This window comes from Heterocephalus glaber, unplaced genomic scaffold, assembly GCF_053883595.1.
Source record: "Heterocephalus glaber isolate CG9 unplaced genomic scaffold, H.glaber_assembly_v1.0 deba00001861, whole genome shotgun sequence".
Classification (NCBI taxonomy): domain Eukaryota; kingdom Metazoa; phylum Chordata; class Mammalia; order Rodentia; family Bathyergidae; genus Heterocephalus; species Heterocephalus glaber.
The window spans coordinates 496,919-519,273 of NW_028258501.1; the positions used below are offsets into that span (position 1 = coordinate 496,919).

Here is a 22,355-nt window from a genome sequence, read left to right on the forward strand (position 1 = left end):
CACCAGCCACTCCATGCCACAGGCAACTGGTGAGGTAGTGAGGACCCTAGTGTCCACTGGGGCCGGGTGCAAGTCCCAGGCAAACCCTTCCTGGCTCTGTGGCTGTCGTGAGACCACTGTACCCCTCCGGGGTGCTCAATTCTGGAGTGAGCAGCAAGCGCCATCTGCCAGCAGCGGCTGGGGCGGGGCATTGGCAGCAGTCGCCATCCACTGCTCTCTCCCCGGCCTGATGGCAGCAGCTGTCGCAGGTCCTAGGGCCCAGTGCCTCTCCTGAGCCAGCCAAGGGGCTCCAGCTCTGGGCAGCTGGAGAGTGACACCAAGGGACAGCTGGCACTGGTCTGTGCTGGAATCCACGTGGGCCGAGTCCCTCCCAGGGGGTAGGGAGCCAAACCCTGCCCACAGGCGTCCCAGGCATGACTGCCAGGTGATAAGCTCTACTTTCCTCCTGGAGTCGCCTGGTGTGACAGGCATCACTGGAGCTGCAGCCTTGTAGCCTGGCCTTCCCAGCAACTGGCTCAACTTCCAGGAATGGGCCCTGGGACTTCCACTCATCCCCATCTGGTCCATCACCAACTTGCTGCTTGGAGCTCGGCATTTAGCAGTTCTTTGGGGTGTTTGGTAGTTTAGGGGTTTTTTTGTTTTGTTTTTGAGACAGGGTCTCACTATGTAGTTCAGCCTGGCCTTGAACTCACTATGGAGCCAGCTGGCCTCAGACTCAGCGGTCCTCCTGCCTCAGCCTCCCAAGTGCTGGGATGACAGGTGTGCACCACCACACCCAGGGACACTCAGGAATTCGTGAACTGACAGCTCTTCCCTCAGCACAACAGCGTGGTGAGAATGAACACAGGGAGGCTATGATTCAAACAGTAAAAAGACAGCTTGCTTTATTCTCAAGATGCAGGGGCAGGGATGTGGCAGCTGTCTGCCTCCAAGCCAAGGGTACTGCACAGGCAACACCCGGAGAGGGCTGGGCGTCTCCCTCCTGCTTGGCCCACCTCCCTGTCACCTAGTTCTCTCCAGGCTGAATGGCCTGAGGTCTCTCACTGTCGCTCACAGGGCTTGGCTTCTCAGCCCCCCCCATCTATAATGGTCCAGCCCCAGATGGCATCGGGCACAGTGACTTCTCGGGTGGACACTGTTCCCTCAGCCCCCACAGTCTCTGGGGAGGGAGGCAGCCCCAAGGAGTGAACCTTGAGAAAGCAGAGTTCAGGCTCCCATCCCACCCTCAGCACGGAGCCCCCGGCAGCTGCTTCCCATTCCTCCCACCACCCTCCCCTCCCACCCTCCCCCGCTCCCCCCACTCCTTCCCAGCCAGCACCAGGGCTCCACCTCTGCCCCTCCGCCAGGCTGCCCACCCATGGCAAGGCCACAAAACAGAAAAACAACTATCTGCAAGCACAGAAAGGGAGAAAAACCACAAAAACCGGGGGTGCCTTTGTCTACAAATAACCGCAGCTCCCAGGGCGTGAAGCAGGGTGTTCTCTTAACTTCCCTGCCTCCAAGCACAGGGGTGCTCAAGGCCAGCTGTCGACATGGTCTGGTTACTTGGGGAGAAGGAAGTAGGCCATGCGGAAGGAATGTCCTTTCTCTTCCCCACACACATGAGGACAGGCAGAAGGTGCAGGAATGCAGTGCACGCGCGCACACGCGCACACACATTCACACACACCAAACTTGAGAGGAAGCTGAAGGCTGCCCGGCAGCTCAGACAGTGGTGACTGACAGCAGGGGGTTGTAGACCCGCTTGCCGTCTGCCGAGCGTGCACCGTGGGCCAGCATCTCCTGGATGGTGATCCAGTTGTCCAGGATCTTCTTGTTCCGCTTCTTCATGGTCTTGCGGTGGCTCAGCGCGATGATGTTGAGCTCAGGCTTGCTGTCGCCACTCTGCTGCTCCCGCAGGCACTCCAGCCGGCTCTGCATCATGAACTCGCGGCGCTTCCGCTGCTCCCGAGCGCGGATCAGGTGCTGCTTGCGCTCCTCCTTGCTCCAGTAGCGGCCCATCTTCATCTCGCTCACCGCATCGTCGTCGGTGGTCATGCCGCTGCGCTCCTCCCGGATCTTCAGGGCCCGGGCCTTCAGCAGCCGGTCGCGCACAGGCCTCTTGGCCACGTAGCGGGTGCCATCGCTGCGCACCTTCACCTTCCACTCCATGCGAGGCGCTTCCACCGAGGCTGCCACGCCACACACCCGGGGGCCACCGGCCAGGCCCAAGGCGCCGCGGCCCAGCTCCTCTAGGCTGCGCGGCGGGGTCAGCTGCATGCAGCTGTGGTAGTGCTCGCTCTCCTGGCCCTGGCCAGGGTGGCGCCGCAACAGGTAAGGGCTGCCTTCGGGGCCCACCTGCTCCAAGGCCACCCCGGCCTTGGGGCTGCGGCGGACGCGCTCCTCCGAATGCTGCCTCCGGCCTGCCTCGGGGTCCCGGGAGAGGGAGCGGAACTTGGCCGGGCTTCCAGGCGTGGCGGTCGTCTTGGGGGGGCCAGTGATCGGGGGGCCGGGGAGGGTCCGGTTCAAGTTGGAGTTGCCGGCGGCGGCAGCGGCAGCCCGCTTCAGGGGGCTCTCCGGCGGGGGCTCCACAAGCAGTGGCGTGCTGCGGCAGCTCTCCCCTGTGTTGTAGGCGCTGGTGCTGTCCTTGTCGGACTTCTCTGGCAGCTCGGAGATGTCGGACAGCTCGTGCTTCTTGGGCTCACCAGCTGCCAGGTCGTACAGGCTCTCCTCCTCCAGCAGCCAGGCCTTCATGCAGCGTTCCCGCAGCTGCTGCATCTTCTGCGCGCGCAGGATGTTGCGGCACTTGAACTCCAGGTGCCTCAGCTCCTCCTCCAGCATGGCCATCTCGTGGCCCAGGCTCTCGTTGCGGTTGACGTCCAGGGCACCGTTGCCTGCCGAGGCCCGCGCGAAGAGCAGGCCCAGCTGGTTGCCATTCTCCAGGTGGCACTTGATCTCCAGCAGCTCCCGGTAGCGCTCGTACTCCTCATCCGTGAGGCCAGGCACATCCCCTGCGCCCAGCCCCGCAGCCTCAGCCAGCAGCGAGTCCATGCTGAAGTGCAAGTCCCCTTGCAGGCCGAACTTGCGCAGGGTCCCTGGGGTGTTGGTGGCACTGGGGGGCTCGTCCCCCAGCAGGTCGTGCTCCGAGCTCTCTTCATTGCGCGTGCTCTCATCAGTGCGGCCCACCCCGCTGTCCAGCTCCTGGCTGTTGCTCAGGCCTGGGCCTGCATCTGGGGCCCCCTTGTCCTCCTCGTTTCCGAGCTGGGGCAGAGACAGGCACACTCAGGGGCTGTCTCAGGAGGCAGGGCCACTGAGGGTCTGGAGCACAGGGACCCTGCCCACCCCGCCCCTTCCTCGTGTTCTCACCTGCTGGGCAGGAGGTGATTTCAGCTTCCGAGCACACAGGTCCCCCTCATTCTCAGAGCCAAAGTCATCCAGGAAGTCATCCCGGTCACTGTCCTTCCACCGTTTTGCCAGCTGCATACACAGGTTCAAGCTATCCCTGTGGCTGCCAGGACTCCCCAGAAGTTCCTCTGGCCCCATGCCTTCCTGCCACCTGTCACGCTCTCAGGGCTGTGAAACAACCCAGCAGAGGGGATCCGCAGCCCACTTGGCTGTCAGAGACTGCGACCCCTGCCCAGTCCCCTGCCTGCTCCAGGTTGGTCATAGGTCAGTCAGGCGAGCACATACCTGGCTCTCAGGCCGAGCCACCAGCAGGGAGATGTTGGTGTTCTCCTCCTGGCTCAGGATGGCCACTGCCTCTTCTCGGTTCTGGACGTCCATGCCGTTAATCTGCGATAGGCCAGGGAAAAATCAAAGGATGTGTGTTAGGACTGCCCTGGGGGCCAAGCTTCTGAGCTCTGGGCGGGTGTGAACTAGTGAAGGGGCCAGGGAGAGGATGCAGTGAGCCTGGAGGGAAAGGAGGTAGATCCCACAGGCACAGGCTCCCACAGCGGAGCCACTAGGGGCAGCTGAGTGGCAGACCAGGCCTCACTGGGCATGACTGGGGGCCGGGGGCTCACCTGGATGATTCGGTCCCCCTCTCGGATCCGGCCGTCTTTGGCTGCAATGCTGTTGGGATTCACCTGCAGAACACATACATCTTGGGGACCTGGCACCTAAGGTGCCCAGTGCAGTGGGAAGGGGCGGCCTCACCTCCGGGGTCTGCAGAGCAAACTGGAGGCTCCCTCTCCCACTGCAGCTCAGGAGCTGGGGCCAGGGAAGCTCCTGTGCCCCTGCCCTTCCCCTGGTACTCCCATGCTCCTTTGCACGGAAGCCTACTCTTCTGCCCAGGGCTGGGCCAAGAACATCAGCCTGGGGGCTGGATGGGCAGTGGGCCCTTTACCATTCGAAAGGTTAGCTCTACTAGGGTGTTGCCAGTACAAAGCTAGGCATGGTGGCGCACATCTGTCATCCCAGCCCTTGGGAGGCTGAGGCAGAAGGATCACTGCTAGTTCGAGGCCAGCCTGGGCTACATAGTGAGTTCAAGGCCAGCCTGGATTACTTAGCAAAACCCTGTCTCCAACAACAACACAAAGTACATTGCTAGTGGAGGAGTGCTGGGGAACTGTGTGGCCCCCTGCGCATACACAGACATCGGGCTGGCTGCAAGATGTGGGAGAGAACAGGTTGCTGGACACACTGAAGCCATCAGCTGCCCTGGCCTAGCCATGCCACGACCCCCATACCTCTCCAACATAGATTCCCAGGTCCTCCTCATCGTCCGTGCGGTAGCACACCATCAGGCCCAGCTTGTCTTGGTGGCTGCTTTTATAAAGCTCCACCTCCTGCCGCGAGGATGGGAGGAAGCAGAGGTAGAAAGGCCATGCACGTGAACGAGGACGCCCTGACTCCGGAGGCCTCACAGTCACCTGAGCTGCTCGTCCAGTCCCTGGCCTTACCATCCCAGGGCACACAGGACACACAACATGTACGGACGCATGGGACGCACGGACATAGACATGCGGGGACAGGGACTCACCAACAGAGGTGGAACTGGCCACCTCACCAGCGCCCTCCCTGACTCAGTGGGCGCCTGGGAAGGGCAGCAGGAGCCAGGCCAAGCTCACCTCATACTCCAGCTCATCCTGCGGGCCTCCCTCCGTGAATTCCGTCGGGTCATAATACTCATGGCTGATGGGGGTGCTGCCCAGGGGAAGGTGGGCGTCAGGCAGCCCAGGCTGGCTGCTTCCTGCACCCTGGAACCCACTCCCACACTCTGGGGGGTGGGGGTAAGTGGCCATGCCTTCTCCAGAAGCCCCTGCTCCTGAGCACGTGCCCCCCTGTGTCCCGGCTCGCCCCACCTGTCCCCACACTGGGGACCCACTTCTCCAAAGCTCCGGGCGCCCCACTGCCCCCAGCACCGGCCCACGCATGCAGCGCCCCCAGGAGTTACCCAGGCCCCAGGCCATGTGCAGAACAGATGGGCACCCCTCCACCTGCAGGGGCAGACTGCTGGCCACCAGGAGGGCCCAAGAGAGAGGCCGAAGACATGGAGGGGACTCAGAGTGGGCGGAGGAATGGGAAATGGGACAGGGATGTGACAAGATTCAGGGGTGAGGCCTGTGAGGAGCCAGAGGCCATGGAGGAAGAGATGGAGGAGCAGTGAGTTCCCCCAGGCAGCTGCGTGAGCCCAAGGCTGGAGGCCAAGCCAGGTCCCCGGCACAGGCTGGAGCCCTGTCAGTGCTGCTCAGGGTGGCACATCCTCTCTGGAGCAGGCCTGGGGCCCTCCTGAGGACAACTCACAGCTCAGACAGGACGTACGGCTCCAGGATGCCCATGGGCGGGGTGGGCGGGCGCAGCTTGCCCAGCGCCATGATGTGCTCAAAGGTGACGTCGGTCTGAGTGCCACTGTCCACCAGCTGCAGGTCATGGCAGGAGCTGTCCCCCCGCAGGCGGGGGCTGCGTCTCAGCACCTGGATGACCAGGGGCTCCTTGGAGGTACGAAGGGCCTCCAGCGTCTGCTCCTGAGACAGCTTGGAGAGCTCCTTCCCGTTCACCTGCAGCAGAGACACTCCTGGTGAGAGCCCATGAGGGCGCCTGCTGGTGAGGGCCAAGGCCAGGGGTCCCGGCTGCTCCACACAGACGGCCCTGGCCGCCCTGAGAGCTGTCTGGGCCTCACTGGGCCGCGCTGTGGACGGGTGGGCCAGTGACTGGGCGCTGGCTAGAGCAGGAGCTTCCTTCAGTAAGAGCCAGCCACGGCCATCCTGTCCCCTCCCACCAGGACCAATGGGTGACACTGAGGCCCAAAAGCCATGGCAGGGGGAGGAGCTGGACAACCTCACAATGGGCCGGTCTCGGCAGATGGTGTGCATTGGGATATGGAGGGAGGGAGGGAGGGCCAGCAGGGAAAAGAGGGACAAGCTGCATAGTGCAGTGCATGGTGGTGCACATCTCACATCCCAGCATTCAGGAGGCTGAGGCAGAAGGATCTCTGTGAGTTCAAGGCCAGCCTGAACTACATAGCAAGACCCTGCCTCAAAAAAACAAACAACAAAAAAAAGAAAGAAAGCAAAGAAAGAACAAAGCAAGCTGCGTAGTGAATTGGTCTCCATCTGCACATGGCTACTGACCCACAAAAGAGCAAGGCTTTCATGGACTAGAAGGTTGCTGCTCTGCGGTACAGTGCTGCCCTTGTGTGCACAGGCCCATCCCCTACATTGCCAAGAAAGAAAGGAAGAAAGGAAGAGAGAAAAAGAGAACGAGAGAGAGAAAGAAAGAAAGCCTTGTGGAACCACGAGGAGGTGTCCTTTCTAAAGCCACTACTGTTTCTCAGGCACCTGCCATGTGCCGGTGTCTAGGCAGGGCCTCGGATGCCAGTCCCTACTGAGTCCCGAGCCTTAACAACCCTGAGGGAGAGGCCGTCACTGCCTCCATTCTGCAAATGCAGAACCTGAGGCTCAGCCAGGAGAAGGGACTGTGTCCAGGTCACAGCCAGGAAGGGCCGCACAGGGAAGGGGCCAGGGCAGGGCTGGCCAAAGTGGGGAGTGCTGCCTGTAGGGCCCAGCCGTTCCTGCAGTGCCCTTGGTGGGGTGGAGGCCAGTAGAGAAGGGACAGGTAGCAAATGCCATCAGGAGCAAGAGGCCCTTTGTGGAGGCAGCAGTGTGGGACTCGTGCAGAGCTCACTGGGCAGCAGCCTGGGAGAGCCATTCAAGGCCTGGCAAGGCCGTGCCCAGCCATAGGCACAGGGACCAGTATTGGCACATTCCAAGGTCCTTCCTGTCGCCTGTCCTCACAGCACCGGCTCCCTCCCTGCTGTACAGTCGTGGGTCAGTGGCTGAACATGACAGCCCAGAGCCCGGTCATCCAGGCACCCTCCTGGCCTCAGCAACGGCTTCCAGACAGTCACCTTTCTGCTATTTCACTATGGCCTTGTAGATAATCATTTGTTTTCTGTTTCCCTTCTCGCCCAAATTGTCATGTCCTGAAAAGTACACTTCTTTTGTTGTCATTTTTTCCCCCTGTTTTTTTGAGACAGGGTCTCAATACGCTGTCCAGGCTGGCCTTAAACTCACTATTTAGTCCAGGCTGGCCTAGAACTAGCAGCAATCCTCCTGCCTCAGCCTCCCAGGGTGCTGGGATTACTGACATGTGTTGGTGCCCCAGCAAAACAGAGCTTTTCAACCAAGAGGTTGGAAGAGCATAATGGAGTCCATTGGGACTGAACATGCCATAGTTGGTGCGGCTGCTGGAGAGGGCTGTGTGGGACAGCCAGGAGAGGTACTATTCCCCGGAGCCTTTGACAGAGGAACGAAGAGTGGCACGAAGCCCTCACAGCAGGGGCTGGAGCCAACACTGCAAGTGTAAAGCTGGCCATGAAATCGACAGTATTGAAAACAAAGGCCATGAACACTCAAGCCTCGCCACATTCCAATGAGTTTACTACGCATGACTGTCCTCCATCCAGTGCGCAAGAAGCAAGACAGGATCTCCAGGCAGGAGTATAGCTCTGTGGCAGAACCCTTCCCTAAGCAAACGCAAGGCCCCAGGTTCAACTCTCAGCACCATGAAACCAAATAAAAGATAGGGTCTTGCCTTGTAGCCCACGTTGGCCTCAAATTCCCTAAATAACTCAGGCTGGGCTCAAACTTACGATCCTCCTGCCTCATCCTGCAGTGTGGTGGGCTGCCAGGCGTGCATTCAGGCCCAGCTGGCAAGTGAACACTTGATGGTGTGCCAGCATGCCACGCTGCCGCCCTGAATGGCAGCAGAGAGAAGGGGAGCTGTTCCTGCACTTATGCTCAGAGGCGGCTCCCACCCTCCCAGGCAGACAGGGCATCCGCATACGTGGGACATGGGACACTGGCGCCCTGGGAGGCAGAATCACAAGGATGCCTTTCTCCCTGCAATCATTACCCAGCAGTGGCATTGCCATGGAAACCCGGCGAGGCATTGGAAGAGTGCAGAGCAGGCTGGTGGGGGCTGGGTACCTCGAATCAGGGGCCATGAAGAAATGGCCGGTGACTGCCCGGAAGGCCCACATTGCTGGGCAAGCTATGCACACGGGCAGCTCTGCTATGGAAGCCCCCTCTCTCCTGTCATGTCCCGGGGGCAGAAACCAGCGGTGACAAGCCAGGAGTCAGCCCCATGGGGAAGAGGTCACCGCACAATGGGGAAATCCAGAACACTAAGCAAAGAAGCTGTGGCTGGGGACAGGGCAGGGCCACAGTGTGGCCCCTGTCCGTCCGAGACAGCACCTCTTCTCCCCTGACTGGAGTCCCCACCCCACTCCACCCCCACCGTCACGAGGCGAGGCTCTGCACTGAAATGTCCCCACCCTTCACACTTCTCCATGATCTGCAAGGTGTAGCTCAGAGGTGAAGCGCTTGCCTAGCACCTCAAAACAGAAACTACGCAGGCCTGTTCGGTGGCACACACCTTGGATCCCGGCACTGGGGAGGCTGAGGCAGGAGGACTGGCTCGAGCTCAAGGCCTGCCTGGGCCAGGAATGTAGCTCAGTGGCACAGCATCTGCCTGTTAAGCGCGAGTGCCTGAGTTTGGTTCCTGGAACCACCACCACCCCCCACCCCCGCCAAAAAAGGCCCGGGCGGGGGATTTAGCTCAGTGGTGCCGCCAACTGCCTCGCAAGCACAAGGTTCCAAGTTCAATCCCCAGCACCAAAAAAAAAAAGGCCCACTTGGGCTACATAATGAGTTCAAGGTCAGACTGAACTACATAGTGAGACCCTGTCTCAAAAAACAAAACAGAACAAAAGCTTCCCAACCCAGGCCTAGGGGCCCACAGACTCAGCCAGCCCCATAGGCCGTGGGTACACATGTCACAGATAGGAGGAAGATCCACCCAGCCACTCCACATGGAACCCAGGCGTCTGGGGACGGGGACAGATTGCCCCCTTGGTGTCAGGTGACGACTCACAGGTGGACAGCAGTCAAACAAGAGTGGGTTCAGGGACGACCCCAGCTGCACAGACCTGGGTCGGCACCGGGCCACTCAGAGGACTGAAAACACAACAGAGATGCTGGCCAAGGGGGCCCAGACTGACCACATCCTGGGCACTGTGGCAATGACACCTTCCCGAGGGCTGCACACAGAAGGGCTCCCACCTCCACATGCCCTGCTGCAACCTCAGTCGGTGGGGACACACAGGGACCTCCCCTCTGCCCGGACGCCTTCTTACCGGGAAAGGCGAGGCCCATGCAACCCAATGCAAGCTGGGGGCAAGTCACCGTCGGTGGCGGGAGGGGTCGCATGGGGGAAGGCCTGAAGCCACATCTGGGGTCTGGGGGACAGGTGAGGGTGGGCCAGGTGGATCTGGGTGCCAGTGGAGTGTCCTCAGGGTGCCTTCTCTTCCCCTGGCCTCCCAGTAGGCTCAGTGACAGCCTGTGTCCAGTGTCCCATGTCCCTCTGACATGGCTACCCCCATACCTCACTGTCCCTGTGATCTCATCTGAGACCTGCTTGTCACTTCCTGCCCCTCCTCCTGTCGCACCAGTCAGGGTCTGGAACTAATGTCACATCGTTGCCCATAGATAAGTCGGTCCTCCGGACTGAAGAACCTGCACCTTGTCACATGAGAAGGACAGCAAACGAGGAGAAGGGAGAAGGTGAGAGCCTGCCCAACACCCTGGGGAGCGAAGGTCTACACCACCGGCCACCATGCCCCCTCTGGGCCGGACATCAGGCCCTGGGCCAGGTACGCGAGCAAGCTTCTGGGAGGCAGGCGGGGGACACAGGTGGGGACGAGCCTGCGCCCGGACTGCAGTGGGCTCTGCACACTGCCCGTAAAACCGGGCACCCAGTGACGGCCAAACCCACTCCAGCCACATGCAGCGACCAGCCCGAAAGGCCCACGGACTCTCAAAGCCAAGAGGCCGACATGCTTGCAATGGTTCGGGACAGAGCCCGAGGGGTCCCCTAGGGAAGGGGCCTGGCTGCATCCCCTGGCATGTGTCTGGGGAGGGGACAGTGCCGCTTGTCACCTGGCCCATTATCCGAAAGTCTTGTTAACAGGTTCCCTCCCCAGGCGCAGACCTACCTCCATTGGGGGCAGCAGGGACAGAGGCACATGCCACTATGAAACAGGCCTCCTGGTCCAGCATAGCCCACCCCTTGGGGTACAACACACAACTCCCGTCCCCCGTGCTGCACACACCTGTTCCAAACACCATGGGAGGGGACAGCCACCTACTGGAGCCTCAGCTGTCTCCAGCCACTGTCCCTCATCTTGCCCATAATACAGGTGTTCAGAGCGCCCCACCTAGGAGATCAGATCGGAAGTCCCTGGCCCCCCTGCTAGGCCATGCCCATCGTGGCCTGGACTTTGTGTCCCCAGTACAGTTGAGTTTGGAGTCCTTGGATGTCACCTTGCACCCTGGACAGGAGACTGGAGTCTTATTGGGGCCCCTCTGCCTAGATGGGGCCCGACTGGTCCCCACACTGTGTTGGGGACACTGTGTCCCCCACTTACACATGAGCACCCACCCATGACTGCTCCAAGCCTTGCAAGCCCAGGCTCCTTGCTGGGTATACTTTCCCCATCTTTTATTTCATTTTATTTTTGTTGGTTTTGTTGTTTTGAGTCAGAGTCTTGCTATGTAGCCCAGGCTGGCCTTGAACTCAGAGAGATCCTCCTGCCCCAGCCTCCCTGTGCTGGGTGGTGGCCCCAAGGTGGCTGGGGTGGGGGCTGCTGGCACTGGGCGAGGTGCTGCCAGCCTGGAAGCTGGGAGCAAGGGAGAGGCCCTCGGTGGGTGTACCAGTCAGGGGTGCTGGAGGGGAGCACAGGTGACAGAGCCCCAGATGTCCAGTGCCCCATTGGAGGCCCTGGAGCTGGAGTTGGGGGGCACCCACATCCCCAGGGGGCCAAGGATAATGGCTCTTGATGCAAAGCTGGATGCAGGGGACACAGTGGGGGCAGCTGGGGGTGGCAGGAACTTCCTGGGAGGGGCTGAGCTGGAGAAGGACAGGGGAAGGTGGCAAGGGACAGGCCATGGCATATGGTGGGGATGGGGCGGCAGTGGCAGGGGCAGGTAAACTGTTATTGAGCTGGGGGCAAGGGGCAAAGGACGGGGGGACTCAGAAATGACGCCCAATGAGGGCATAAAAAGATGCTCAGCAGAGCTGGACATGGTGCCACAGGTCTGTCATCTCCACACTCAGGAGGCTGAGACAGGAGGTTCTCAAGTTCAAGCCCAGCCTAGGCAATACAGGGACTTAGTGAGACCCTGTGTCAAAATCAAAAAGGGCTGGGGATGGAGCTCAGTGTGAAGGCCGTGGGTCCCACCCCCAGGAGCAGATGCACACTCGGGTGCATAGGCCACATACTGCACAGCTCCATTTAAGCAGATCCATGGGACAGAAGCAGTGGCACGGCTGCCAGCTGCTCTGAGAAGGAGAAGGGGTTAGGGTTAGGGTTAGGGTCCCTGTCGGTGTGAGCGTGTTCAGGTGGCAGCTGGATAACAATCCGAGTGAATAAAATGCCAGTAACGGTAAATTTTCTGTTTTGTATATTTTACCCCCACCACCACAACAAAATAAAACCACCGCCCACACAGGGAGCAGCAATGTCCCTTTGTACGAGAAGAAGCCGGGCATGGTGGCTCACACCTGTGATCCCAGCTACTTGAGAAGCTGAAGCAGGGGGATTCTAAGTTTGAGGCCAGCCTGGGCTACATGGCAAGGCCCTGTCTCAAGGGGTAAAACAAGAGCCAAATCAAAGCTGTCGTCCTTAAAAATGTTAAAGGGCTGAGGGTGCAGCTCAGCGGCAGGGCTGAGCTCCATGTTGGGCTCCATGCAGCGCTGCCCAAAGGGAAAGCCGGGAAGACAGGAGGAATGGGCGGGTGGTGCGGACTTGGTCCTCAGGACCCTGCCTGGGCGGGGTCGAAGGCGCAAGCAGAGCCTTTGGGGGCTTCTGCAGACAATGGGGCAGGGACGACTGGACGCAGCGGCGCTGTGGGACGCCGATGGGACCTGCTGAGGTCACAGAGCCAGGGGCAGTGAGCCAGGTGGGGACACTTGGGGCCGGCGGCAGGCTGGGAGCCCGCGGGATGCGGGCGCGTAGGGTAGCGATCGACCAGGTTGGGGATCCGCGGGGAGGCGTCCCGGGCTGGAGCTGCCGAAGGGACTGCGGCGGAGGGCGGAGGGCGGAGGGCGGAGGGCGGAGGGCGGGGCCCGGGCGCGCTCGCCCCACCCCCTGGGCCCAGAGCCGCAGACAAAGAGCGCGTGGCGGCGGCGGCCGCTGCGGCGGCAGCTATAGCGACGGCTCGAGCTACACCTGCTGCCCAGCGCCACACGCCCTGCTCAGGGACCTTCCCGGACCCCGCGGACGCGCGACCCCAAGACCAGACCAGAGCAGTCCCGGGAGGCCCTCCACGGCCTGCGACTCCGGTGTGGCCCCAAGGAAGGGACCCTTTTGCTCCCCCTGGTAATGCCAGGGGCAGTGAGCCGCTGCATCACCTGGAGGGGCCCCTGGTGCCACAGTCAGAGTGGGGCTCTGGGCCTTGCAACGAGAAACCAGAAGTTCCCCGGGGGATTCTCACAAGTGCCCAGGGCCACCTGGGAAGCAGCTGTGACTTCCCGCCGACAGATGTTCCAAGCATCTCCCAAGGGCAGGGCATGGGAGAGGAAGCGGGAGCCTAGCACACATCCTCACAAGTCTGGACTTGGACTTTGTTTTGGTTTTTTTGGTACCGAGGACTGACGGAAATCGAACTTGGGACCTTGCGCTTTCGAGGCAGGCGGCGGAATCACTGAGCTAAATCCCCGGCCCTGGACTTTGAAAATGGTCTGGCAACAGGAATGTAGGGACATCTGCATGTCCTCTGCCCACATCTCTCACAGGGCACTTTCGTTTTTCTTTGTTTGTTTGAGACAAGATCTATCTATGTAGCCCAGGCAGGCCTTGAAGTCGGGGCGGTCCTCCTGCCTCAGCCTCCCGAGTTCATTCAGCACACCTGCTCTCTGGCTGTGTACCCTCGCACATCTGCAGAAGTATTTGTAAGCCATCACCCCACTACCCAGAGATTAGAACACCCATATCACAGTATTGACCACAGACACAAGCTGTCACTGCCCGTGTCCTCACTGTACTACTGACATGGACACCATCTCTCTTGCTCCAGGACCTAGCTGGCAGCATGCGCGCTGCACTTACTTAGGACCCCGTCCCCTTTGATCTCCAACACACTGCCTCGCAGTGACCCCTCGGCAGAGCCCTGGCAGAACACCCCTGCGTGGGCACTGGGCTGATCCACTCCCTTGGTGCCCAGCAACGCTGCACCCACCTCCTCCTGCCCCTCTGAACTTCGCTGTCCAACCTGTCCCTTGAGAAGTATTCTTTCTCCTCCCAGCTCGCAGGCATGGGACCTATGCTTTGAGACCTGGTGAACATTCTGTCCCTCACAGCCTTTCACGTCTAATGGCTTTCTTGCCCAGGGATGATCCTTGCCTCTTTCTGTTTTCGTTTTTGTTTTGTTCTGTTTTTTGGTACCAGGGATCAAACTCGGGACCTTGGGCTTTCGAGGCAGGCAGCAGAAACACTGAGCTAAATCCCCAGCCCTGTTTTGTTTTTGTTTGGCTTTTTTGAGAAGGGTCTCACTGTGCAGTGCAGGCTGGCCTTGAACTCACTATGGAGCCCAGGCTGCCCTTGAACTTGCAGCGATCCTCTTGCCTCAGCCTCGCAGTGGTGGGATGACAGGCGTGGGCCACCACACCCAGCTCAATCCTTGCCTGAATAAATTCTTTCATTGGTGGCTGTGGAATACCCTAACTTCTAGGAATTCCAGCAGGGAGGGAGCCATCCACACCACCTGCATCTGGCCACCCAGCAAGGGGCGTCACAGCTGCTGTCACTCTGTAGCCCCTTTCTGCCCAGGGCCAGGAGAGAGGAGGGCAGCAGAACCACACCTGCAAGACCTTTCTGATAGCTGGGGGCAGTGGGTGCCCGTGAAAGCTGCCCGGATGTTGGTAAGGGTATGGGTAGTAGAGAAGGAGAGTCAAGCTACCTGCCTATGGCAGAGAAAAGTCAGCGGCCCCAGAAGTCCCCAGTGATGCCAGTGTAGAGGGGTTGATGTGACTGAGGCACCCTGAGCCCTACCCAGTCCTTGGCTCAGTGGTGCACACCCTGCCCCCCAAGCCCCACTCAGGCCACCCAGGCTCAGGGCCGCTCATGCTCCGAAAGGGGGGACACCTGCCTGACTCTTGCACCTCCGCTGTGGTCCCTTGTCCCTCTTCTTAATAGCCGCACACCCTACATGCGGGCCTTGTCCTGGGCTTCTCTCTCTTTCCTTTCATGTTGGAGTCTTCTGTCACCTTGCATGAGCCATGGCATGTCCCCTTAACTAGCAGCTGAGCGGGCTGGTGGCAGCAACCCCCAGGGACAGCCCTGAGGCGAATGCTCTCTTCACTCCTGCCTCAGGGAGGAAACTGAGGCCATCCGGGACCCACCTTTGGCCCCACACAGAGCCACAGTTTGGCCCCAGGTCCCATGGCCACAGCACACAAAAGTAGGAGACAGTGAGGACTAAAGCCACCCAGCAGCAGCCCGGGCTCACTTTCCTTTAGGGTGCATATGCGTGAGTGTGGCTGCACATGTTCGGAAGGTGCCGTGTGCAGACAGCAGCCACTGCTTGTGTCTCCCAAAGGGTCCACGTGCCGTTCTGCCTATCCCCATGACTGTCTCTGTGCTTCCTGTCTCTGCTGAATCTTATGGCAATGGGTCGGACAGTCCTCAGAACCTCTGGGGTAAGGATGGAAGGGGCAATAAATATCTTGGGACAGCCAGGCATGGTGGTGCACCTGTGTCATCTCAGCACTTGTGAGGCTGAGGCAGGAGAGTCACCACACATTTGAGGCCAGCCTGGGCTACATAATGAGTTCAAGGCCAGCCTGAACTACATAGCAAGACCATATCTCAAAAACACACAATTAAAAAAAATATATTGGGACAGTAGCCAAAATAGGGTGTCCCTGTCCAGGAGATGGCTGTGAGAATTCAGTCCCAACCCCTCCATCCATCCCTGCCATGGTGACTCCCTTCTGGGGAAGGAGGCAGTGGTTCACGGTCAGACCTGAGTTCCTGCTGTGACAGAAGCGGTGTGTCCCCTGCTGGGTCCCCGGCACTGGGAGGTGGCTGCCTCCACAGGTGCTGCAGGGGAGGACACCTGGGAGGCCATCAGGAGCTGTGTCTGGACTGTCCTGAGAGTCCCCTCTCCTGAGGCCTCTGGGGTACTGCCGCCTACAGCAGCCCTGGTCCCAGGATTTCCCCTCTGAGCACCTCCCCGGGCCCAGTGTGAAGTGTCACCGCAAGTCCAGGGACAGCAGGCTGGCAGGAGAGGGACAAAGTCAGCAGCATGGACAAGAGGGAAGGGGTGGCGGGCAAGGGGGGGTGCCAGCGAAGGTTCTGGAAAGTATTTGGTACCTTGGGGCCTTCCCACTTTCTTTTTTTTTTGGTACTGGCGATTGAACTCGGGACTTCATGCTTGCCAGGCAGGTGCTGTGCCACTGAGCTACATCCCCAGCCCTTTTTTTTCCCTTTCCCACTTTCTTTTTCCAAGTCCTTTTCCAGGGTGGCCCTGGATTTTCCTGTCACCTCCCACATACACAGCTGCCTGAATAAGTGTGCTCAGGGCATGGAAATGGGCCTGCAGCTCTGAGGGGCCACATTAAGAGCCAGTGGCAGACTGTGTCGATAGAATGAGGGGCCAAAACCATGCAATCATCACAATGGTCACAGAAAAGGCTATTGACAAAATTCAACAAATGTCTTGCACTATAAAAACAATAACAAGCCCCACAGCCGCAGGGGAAGGCTGGTGCCTGTCCCCCGGTCAGCAGCAGGGCCCGGCGCCCCAGCAGGCCTGTCCATGCCACCCTGCGCCTGTACCAAGCTCATCCAGAGAGGATGCAGCTGCGTGGAAAGGCAAAAGAAACCATTTCTCCTCATCAGTGTCATGAGGGAAAGCGTACAGACACACTAGAAGCTCTAAGAAAAAGGTCAAGGCAGACCGGAACACAGGGTCCACACACAGGAACCAGCCATGGGGCCACCCCAGGGCCACAGGAATGGACCACAGCAGGACATTTTCCTCCCGTACAGTGGTGGTGAGGAAGCCAAAACCGAAATGTTGGGAACAGTTTCCTTGAGGTAGGCATCGGAAAGAATCCAATACTGGAAAAAGTTTAACAAAAGAAGTGCAAGAGGACGGGGGATTTAGCTCAGTGATTTCACTGCCTGCTGCGCAAGCGCAAGGACCTGAGTTCGATCCCCGGTACCAAAAAAAATAAAAATAAAAAAAGAAGAGGAAGATGTGGTTGTAATTTCAAATAAACAGAAAAACACCCTGTGTTTGTGGGCAATCCCATAAATTCAGTGCAATCTCTGTCACAGTCCCATCTGGCTCATCTTCAGAAATTCACAAGCTGGTCCCCACATTCGCAAGGATCCTAGTGACGCAGCACAGCTCACACCAGCTTGGAGAAGACGCCCGAAGCCGCAGGGCTCGGTCTCCCTGATTTGCAAACTTCGGCTGGGCTCCAGGAACTGCGCGGCAGGCCAGTGCCACTGAAACAAACAGCTCTCCATAGCAGCTGTGCAAAGGGCCACCAGGCCACAACCACAGGGAAGATGCTGTCACAATGAGGGTTGAGGCAGAAGGGCAAAAAAATAAACCCAGCTGAAGGGAAGAAAAGCCACAATGAGACTCCACCTCACACCCAGCCGGATGGCCCTAAGGGATGAGCAGAAAATAGCGAGTGTCAAGTGTTGTTAAGCCAGTGGAGAAACCCGAACCCTCTTGCCTTGCCTCAAAAGTGGGGGTGCGAGGTGGTGTGGCACCGTGGGCTGCAGCTCCCCCCGCTTCCATTTTTAGATATTTGCCCAAAAGCATTGAAAGCAGGCCCTCAGCTCCCTGTCCACCAAGGTTCACAGTAGCGTTATTCCCAACAGCCCATCGACTGCTGAGTGGGGCAGACTATGTAGTCTGTCACATAGTGGAGCCTTTGGAACCAGAATTTTGCCCTGATCCATGCTATGCGGTGGAGTCACCTTGAGCATTTCCGACATGAAATGCGCCACACACAAAAGGTCCTATGGCGGGCCAGGGATTTAGCTCAGTGGTTCCACCACCTGCCCCCTAAGCGCAAGGACCCGAGTTTAATCCCCGGTACCAAAAACAAAAGGTCCTATGGTGTGGGACAGTCAAAGCCATGGAGATAGAAAGGAGATTCGTGGTTGCCAGGGACTGGGAGGTTTGAGGGGAGACGGGGCAGTGTCAGTTCAGTGGGTACAGGGTTCTTGTCAAAGGTGACCCAAATGGGGAGGAATGAGTGGTGGTGGTCATGTGACTGTGCAGTGTACTAGGAAGCTCTGGGCAGGACAGTGTGAAAGGATATACTGTGCGGGATGCGATTTAGGTGTCAATAAACTGCTTTTTTGTTGTATTTTGATGCAGTAGTCCAGGCCGCCCTTGAACTCACTATGTAGCCCTGGCTGGCCTGGAACTCGTGGTGATCCTCCTGCCTCAGCTCCCTGAGTGCTGGGATGACAGGCATGTGCCACACCTGGCAAAACTGCACTTTTTGAAAGTGCCCATGAGTCACTGGGAGAAAAGTCTAGGCTTCTTCTCTGCAGACACAGACCCCATGGATCTAGAAGAGGCCGAAGGGAGCCCTGGTGTGAGGAAGTTACAGGGAGAGCACTTGCCTGGCTTGTTCAAGGCCCTGGGTTCTGGCTCAGGACAGAAAAAAAAAAATGTTGCGGGTTGCAGGAGTAGATATGTGTTTTCTGGAAAATCAGGCCCTGGGTTGCATTGGGACAAACCCAGAAGCCATGAGTAGACAAAGACAAAGGTTCTTGGGAGAGACAGGGAGAGCATGTGTGCAGGGATTCCAGGAGGCTGGGGGTGGCCCCTTTGGCACCAGTAGAGACCAGTCTGGCCTGTCATCCCTCTCAGAAGCTTGGGCACCGGAGGGCTATGGCTTCCTCTATTTACCATTGTTCTTGCTCCACCCTTTGTTTTTCCTAATCTTACTGATTTTTTTTTTTTTTTTTTTTTTTTTTGGTACAGAGGATCAAACTTGGGTCCTTGCGCTTGCAAGGCAGGCAGTGGAACTACTGAGCTAAATCCCCGGCCCTTGTTTTTTTCTTTTTTGGTACCAGGGATCAAACTCAGGACCTTGTGCTTGCGAGGCAGGCGGGGCACCACTGAGCTAAATCCCTGGCCCTGTTTTCCCTAATCTTAAAGGCTGGGTTGGCTTTGAAAATCATCCCAGCTTCAATTGGGCCAGGGGCAAAAGGGTCCTCCCCTTTCCACTGTCCCTGAGGCGAGCCCTCCAGGAAGCATGACCTGGGCCCCTCTCCAAGAAAGCCAAGGCTGCTCTCAGAACTGCTTGCCCTTGGGTGGGTGACTCCAGAAAGGAACCTTGAGGATGAGGACAGGTCCAAGGTCCCTGTCATCCAAGCAGGAGGCCAGGATTCCATGCTTCCAACCTGGGCCGTTCCAGACCTCTCCCTCTAGAGAAATGGCAGTGGCCAGCAAGGTTTCCAACAGCAGGAGCAGACAAGCAGCAGCCAGGAGGTGAGGGTCGCTGGGGAAGGTGGCAGAGGGCAGGAGAGAAGCCAGGGAAGGGCCAATGACAGGGACCAGAAGTGCCACCAAGCTGGAGCCAGACTTGTATGCGAGGCAGGCATCGGAACGACTGAGCTAAATCCCCAGCCCGATCAGACTTGTATGCTACTCCCAACCATCTCAAGGCAGCTCTTGCCTCCTGTTCATTTCCCCAGAGGGAAGCGGAGCTCCCAGCAGGAACGCTGGGCTCCCAGGAGGCACCCCAGTATCTTGGTTCCTTTGCACTCTGTCCCCACACCCGCAGGGAGTGCCTCCATCCATGGGAGCTGCCTCCTCCTCCCTAGCCAACAGCTCCACCTGGAGCTTGCTTACCCACCAGCCCTGAGCAGGAGCCATACACGCATACCTGTCTGCAATGTGTTCCTGGGTCCTGGCTTCCTCTGACCTTGCCCTCCTGGGACTTAGCCACACAGAGTGGGACACATTTCTCTAGACACCTCGCTGGGTGCATACAGAAAGTACACACACACACACGCACACACACACACACACACACACACGGGGCTGGAGAGCCTCTGAGTACACATAGACGGGGCACAGGCACACACTCACGAAGTCACGCCACACACAAGAAGGGCTGCAGGGCTGGGGCCCCGGGGGAGTATGGGGCCTGGGGTCTTCCCGGTCCCCGAGGCTCCCTGCCTGGTGCTTGGCCCCTGGCAGAGCACGGGCATGGGAAGCCCCGACCTGGGTGGCTCAAGCCATTGTACCGAGATGCCCAAAGCCCTGGAGACCACGATTTGAGCAGGGACAGACCTGGGCTGGGGTGCAGGAGTGACCATTCATCCCCGGGACGATGTCCAGGGCACCATGCGGTTCTGCACCCCACGCTTGCGGGCTTCCAGCTGCTCCCCGGCTCTGGGTCCAGCAAGGAGAGCGTTGCCGGGGCCCCAGCCCGTTGCTATGCAAACTGCATCCCGCGCCGGCCACGCCGCCGCGCCCATGACTCCCTTCAGAGCCAGAGCGCCAGGACCACCCCGGCCAAGCCCAACTTCCTATCAGGGCGATGTGGACTAAGGGCTCCGGTGGCCCAAGTCGCACGCCCCTTCCCCCCCTCCGTCCGTGCCTGCTTCCCTCGGAGCGCTACTACCCCGCGAGCCCCGAGTGGGGGCTCCCTACCTGTGTCCTCCGAGAGCCCCACCGCCCTCCTCGCCCGCCTGCCCACGCCACCTGCCTCCCGCCGCTGCCGCGCTTCCCGGCCACCCTACCTGAAGCATGACTTTGTATTGCTCCTCCGGTTTCTGGACCACGCACATACTGCATCCCATGGTGCTGGCAGGCAGGGAGGCGGGGGCGGGAACCGGGGCGTCGGTCAGTGGCCCGAGCGCGGGACCTCGGGCCCCGGGCTGGGGCGGGGGGCCATAGCGTGCGCGGGCGGGCGCCTAGCGGGAGAGGGGGGCGCGCCCCCGGGCATGCTCCCGCGCACCGGCCCGGGAGAAAGGGCAGGGGGAAGGGGCGGGTGCGCCCGGCGTTGCCTGGCTACCGCCCCCCGGGGGCGCGGGGGCGTCAGGGGCCGTGGGTGGTGCGCCTCCCACCCCGCGGGGCCCGCCGCTGCCGCTGCCGCCTCCGGCTACCGCCCATGGCCCCGGCCCCGGAGCCCGGCCCTCGAGCCCCGCGCCCCGGCCGGCCCGCCGATCGCAGGTCCCCGAAACACCGCGCTCCGCCTCGCCCGGCCGCGCTCTCGGCGCTCCGGCCCGCAGCTGCCGGCCTGCGGTCTCCAGCTCCTGCCTGGGACGACGGGCACGCGCGCGCCCGCACAGGCGGCGGGGAAGGGAGGCGCGCGGGGACGGGGCGCGCGGAGGAGGGGGCGGCCGGGGGCGGCGGGAGTCGGCGCGGGAGGCGGGAGGCGGGGGGCGGGGCCGGGCGAGGCGGGAGGGGCGGCTCCCGGCTCCCGGAGACCCGGAGTCCGCGGTGCGGCGGTCCTGTCTCCTGCTGGCTTGGGGAGACGGGGGACTCCGCGGAGGCCCCCTCCCCGGTCCCTGGGGAGTTCCGGGGGGTGCGGTCTCGTCCCCTCTCCCGGGTTCCCTGCGCAGCCCCCCAAACGCCTCTCCTCCAACCCCCTCCGTGCTCTAACGACCGCTTCCCGCCTGGGCTCGGCCGCTCCCTGGCTGTACTGGGAATGGACACCTTTGTTCAGAGGAAAGGAGAGGCAAAGCGCGGGGTGCGGAGGAGGTGAGGAGTCGTCCGGCGACCTGGCTAACTTGGGGCCTCGCGCGCGCCACCGCCTGAGCATTCCCCGTGCCTGTCCTCTCTCCAGGACAAGCGTCAAGGGACAGACCCTCCGAGTGTAAAGCTCCTGGGGCGCCAGGCTGCGACCAGGCTTTGATCAAATCTTTACGCGGGTTTGGGCACCAGCGAGGATGCAACCCTAAGCACAGGGCCGCCTTTGCTCCCTGATCCCCACACCCCTGCCTTAGGGTTAGGGGACAGGGTCAGGGAGAGGCGGCCTGGGGTCTGCAGAGTGCTCCCAGGAAGCAGGACCAAAGGACTGGCTGGTCTCCTGGAGGAGTGAGGTCCCTGAGGGAGGAGCAGCTGGGGTAGACAAGCCCCTGCTTTAGGGTCCCAGGAGCCCCCAGCCCTTTGGCCAGGGCCACCTTCCAAGCCCTACTCCACTGGGTGTTGACCAGTCAACCACGCCATTGCCTATGAACCCATGGGCACCATTTTTTATTTTTATTTTTTGGCCGTGAACCCAGGGACTTCACACTGACTTACACCTCCAGCCCTTTTTTACTTTTTATTTTGACACCAGCTCTTGCTAACCCCTAAGGTGCCCAGGCTGGGCTTGAATTTGTGATCCTCCTGCCTCAGCCTCCGAGAGCCCTGGGATCACAGGCGTGGGCCACCTCACCCAGCCACTGGGCACTTTATCCCCGGCCAGGGCTCCCCTGGGGAAGTGGACAGCCTGGAACAATGCTTGCTGGGAGCATCTCCCTCACCAGTGTCCCGCAGGGCCACTCTGAGTGGGCTGCAGTGTGACAGCCACCTGTTTTTTTCTGGTCCCATGGAGGAATGGGGCCGAGTGTTTTCCTTCAATGGTCACAGCAGCCCCTGCCTGAGAGGCCTAGGAGTCACCAGGGGAGCAGAGGGCCACTATGGCAGGCAGGGGTGGGGGACACTCCTGTTCAGTCCTTCCTGTGGCCTCTGACCCCAGCTGGGCCTGCATATGGGGGTATGGCATCGTTGCCATGCCAGCCTGGCCTCTGATGACCTCATCCCTGGTCACATGGCATCCCATACCGGACTCTGAGTGTTCTCTGTGGCCCGCGTTTGGGACGCTGTCCTTGATCTGGG

General features: G+C 60.1%; 1 protein-coding gene across 4 annotated transcripts; it reads right to left on the reverse strand.

The window, feature by feature from the left end:
- Positions 1-858: 858 nt before the first annotated feature.
- Pdzd4 (PDZ domain containing 4) lies at positions 859-20,431 on the reverse strand. 4 transcript variants are annotated; one of them, XM_004874955.4, is made up of 9 exons: positions 20,270-20,431; positions 19,818-19,919; positions 5,725-5,978; positions 5,049-5,124; positions 4,668-4,766; positions 4,002-4,064; positions 3,670-3,771; positions 3,346-3,456; positions 859-3,240 (listed from the first exon to the last, which is right to left on the reverse strand). In XM_004874955.4, exons 1-9 carry the CDS (start codon positions 20,327-20,329, stop codon positions 1,705-1,707), a joined length of 2,403 nt encoding a protein of 800 aa, XP_004875012.1. In that variant the 5' UTR covers positions 20,330-20,431; the 3' UTR covers positions 859-1,704. The 4 variants fall into 4 exon arrangements, with proteins under 4 accessions (XP_004875012.1, XP_012924821.1, XP_004875014.1 ...); XM_013069367.3 differs by having other exon boundaries at positions 5,743-5,978; positions 20,270-20,420; XM_004874957.4 differs by lacking the exon at positions 19,818-19,919 and having other exon boundaries at positions 5,743-5,978; positions 20,270-20,424.
- Between the last annotated feature and the right edge of the window lie 1,924 nt (positions 20,432-22,355).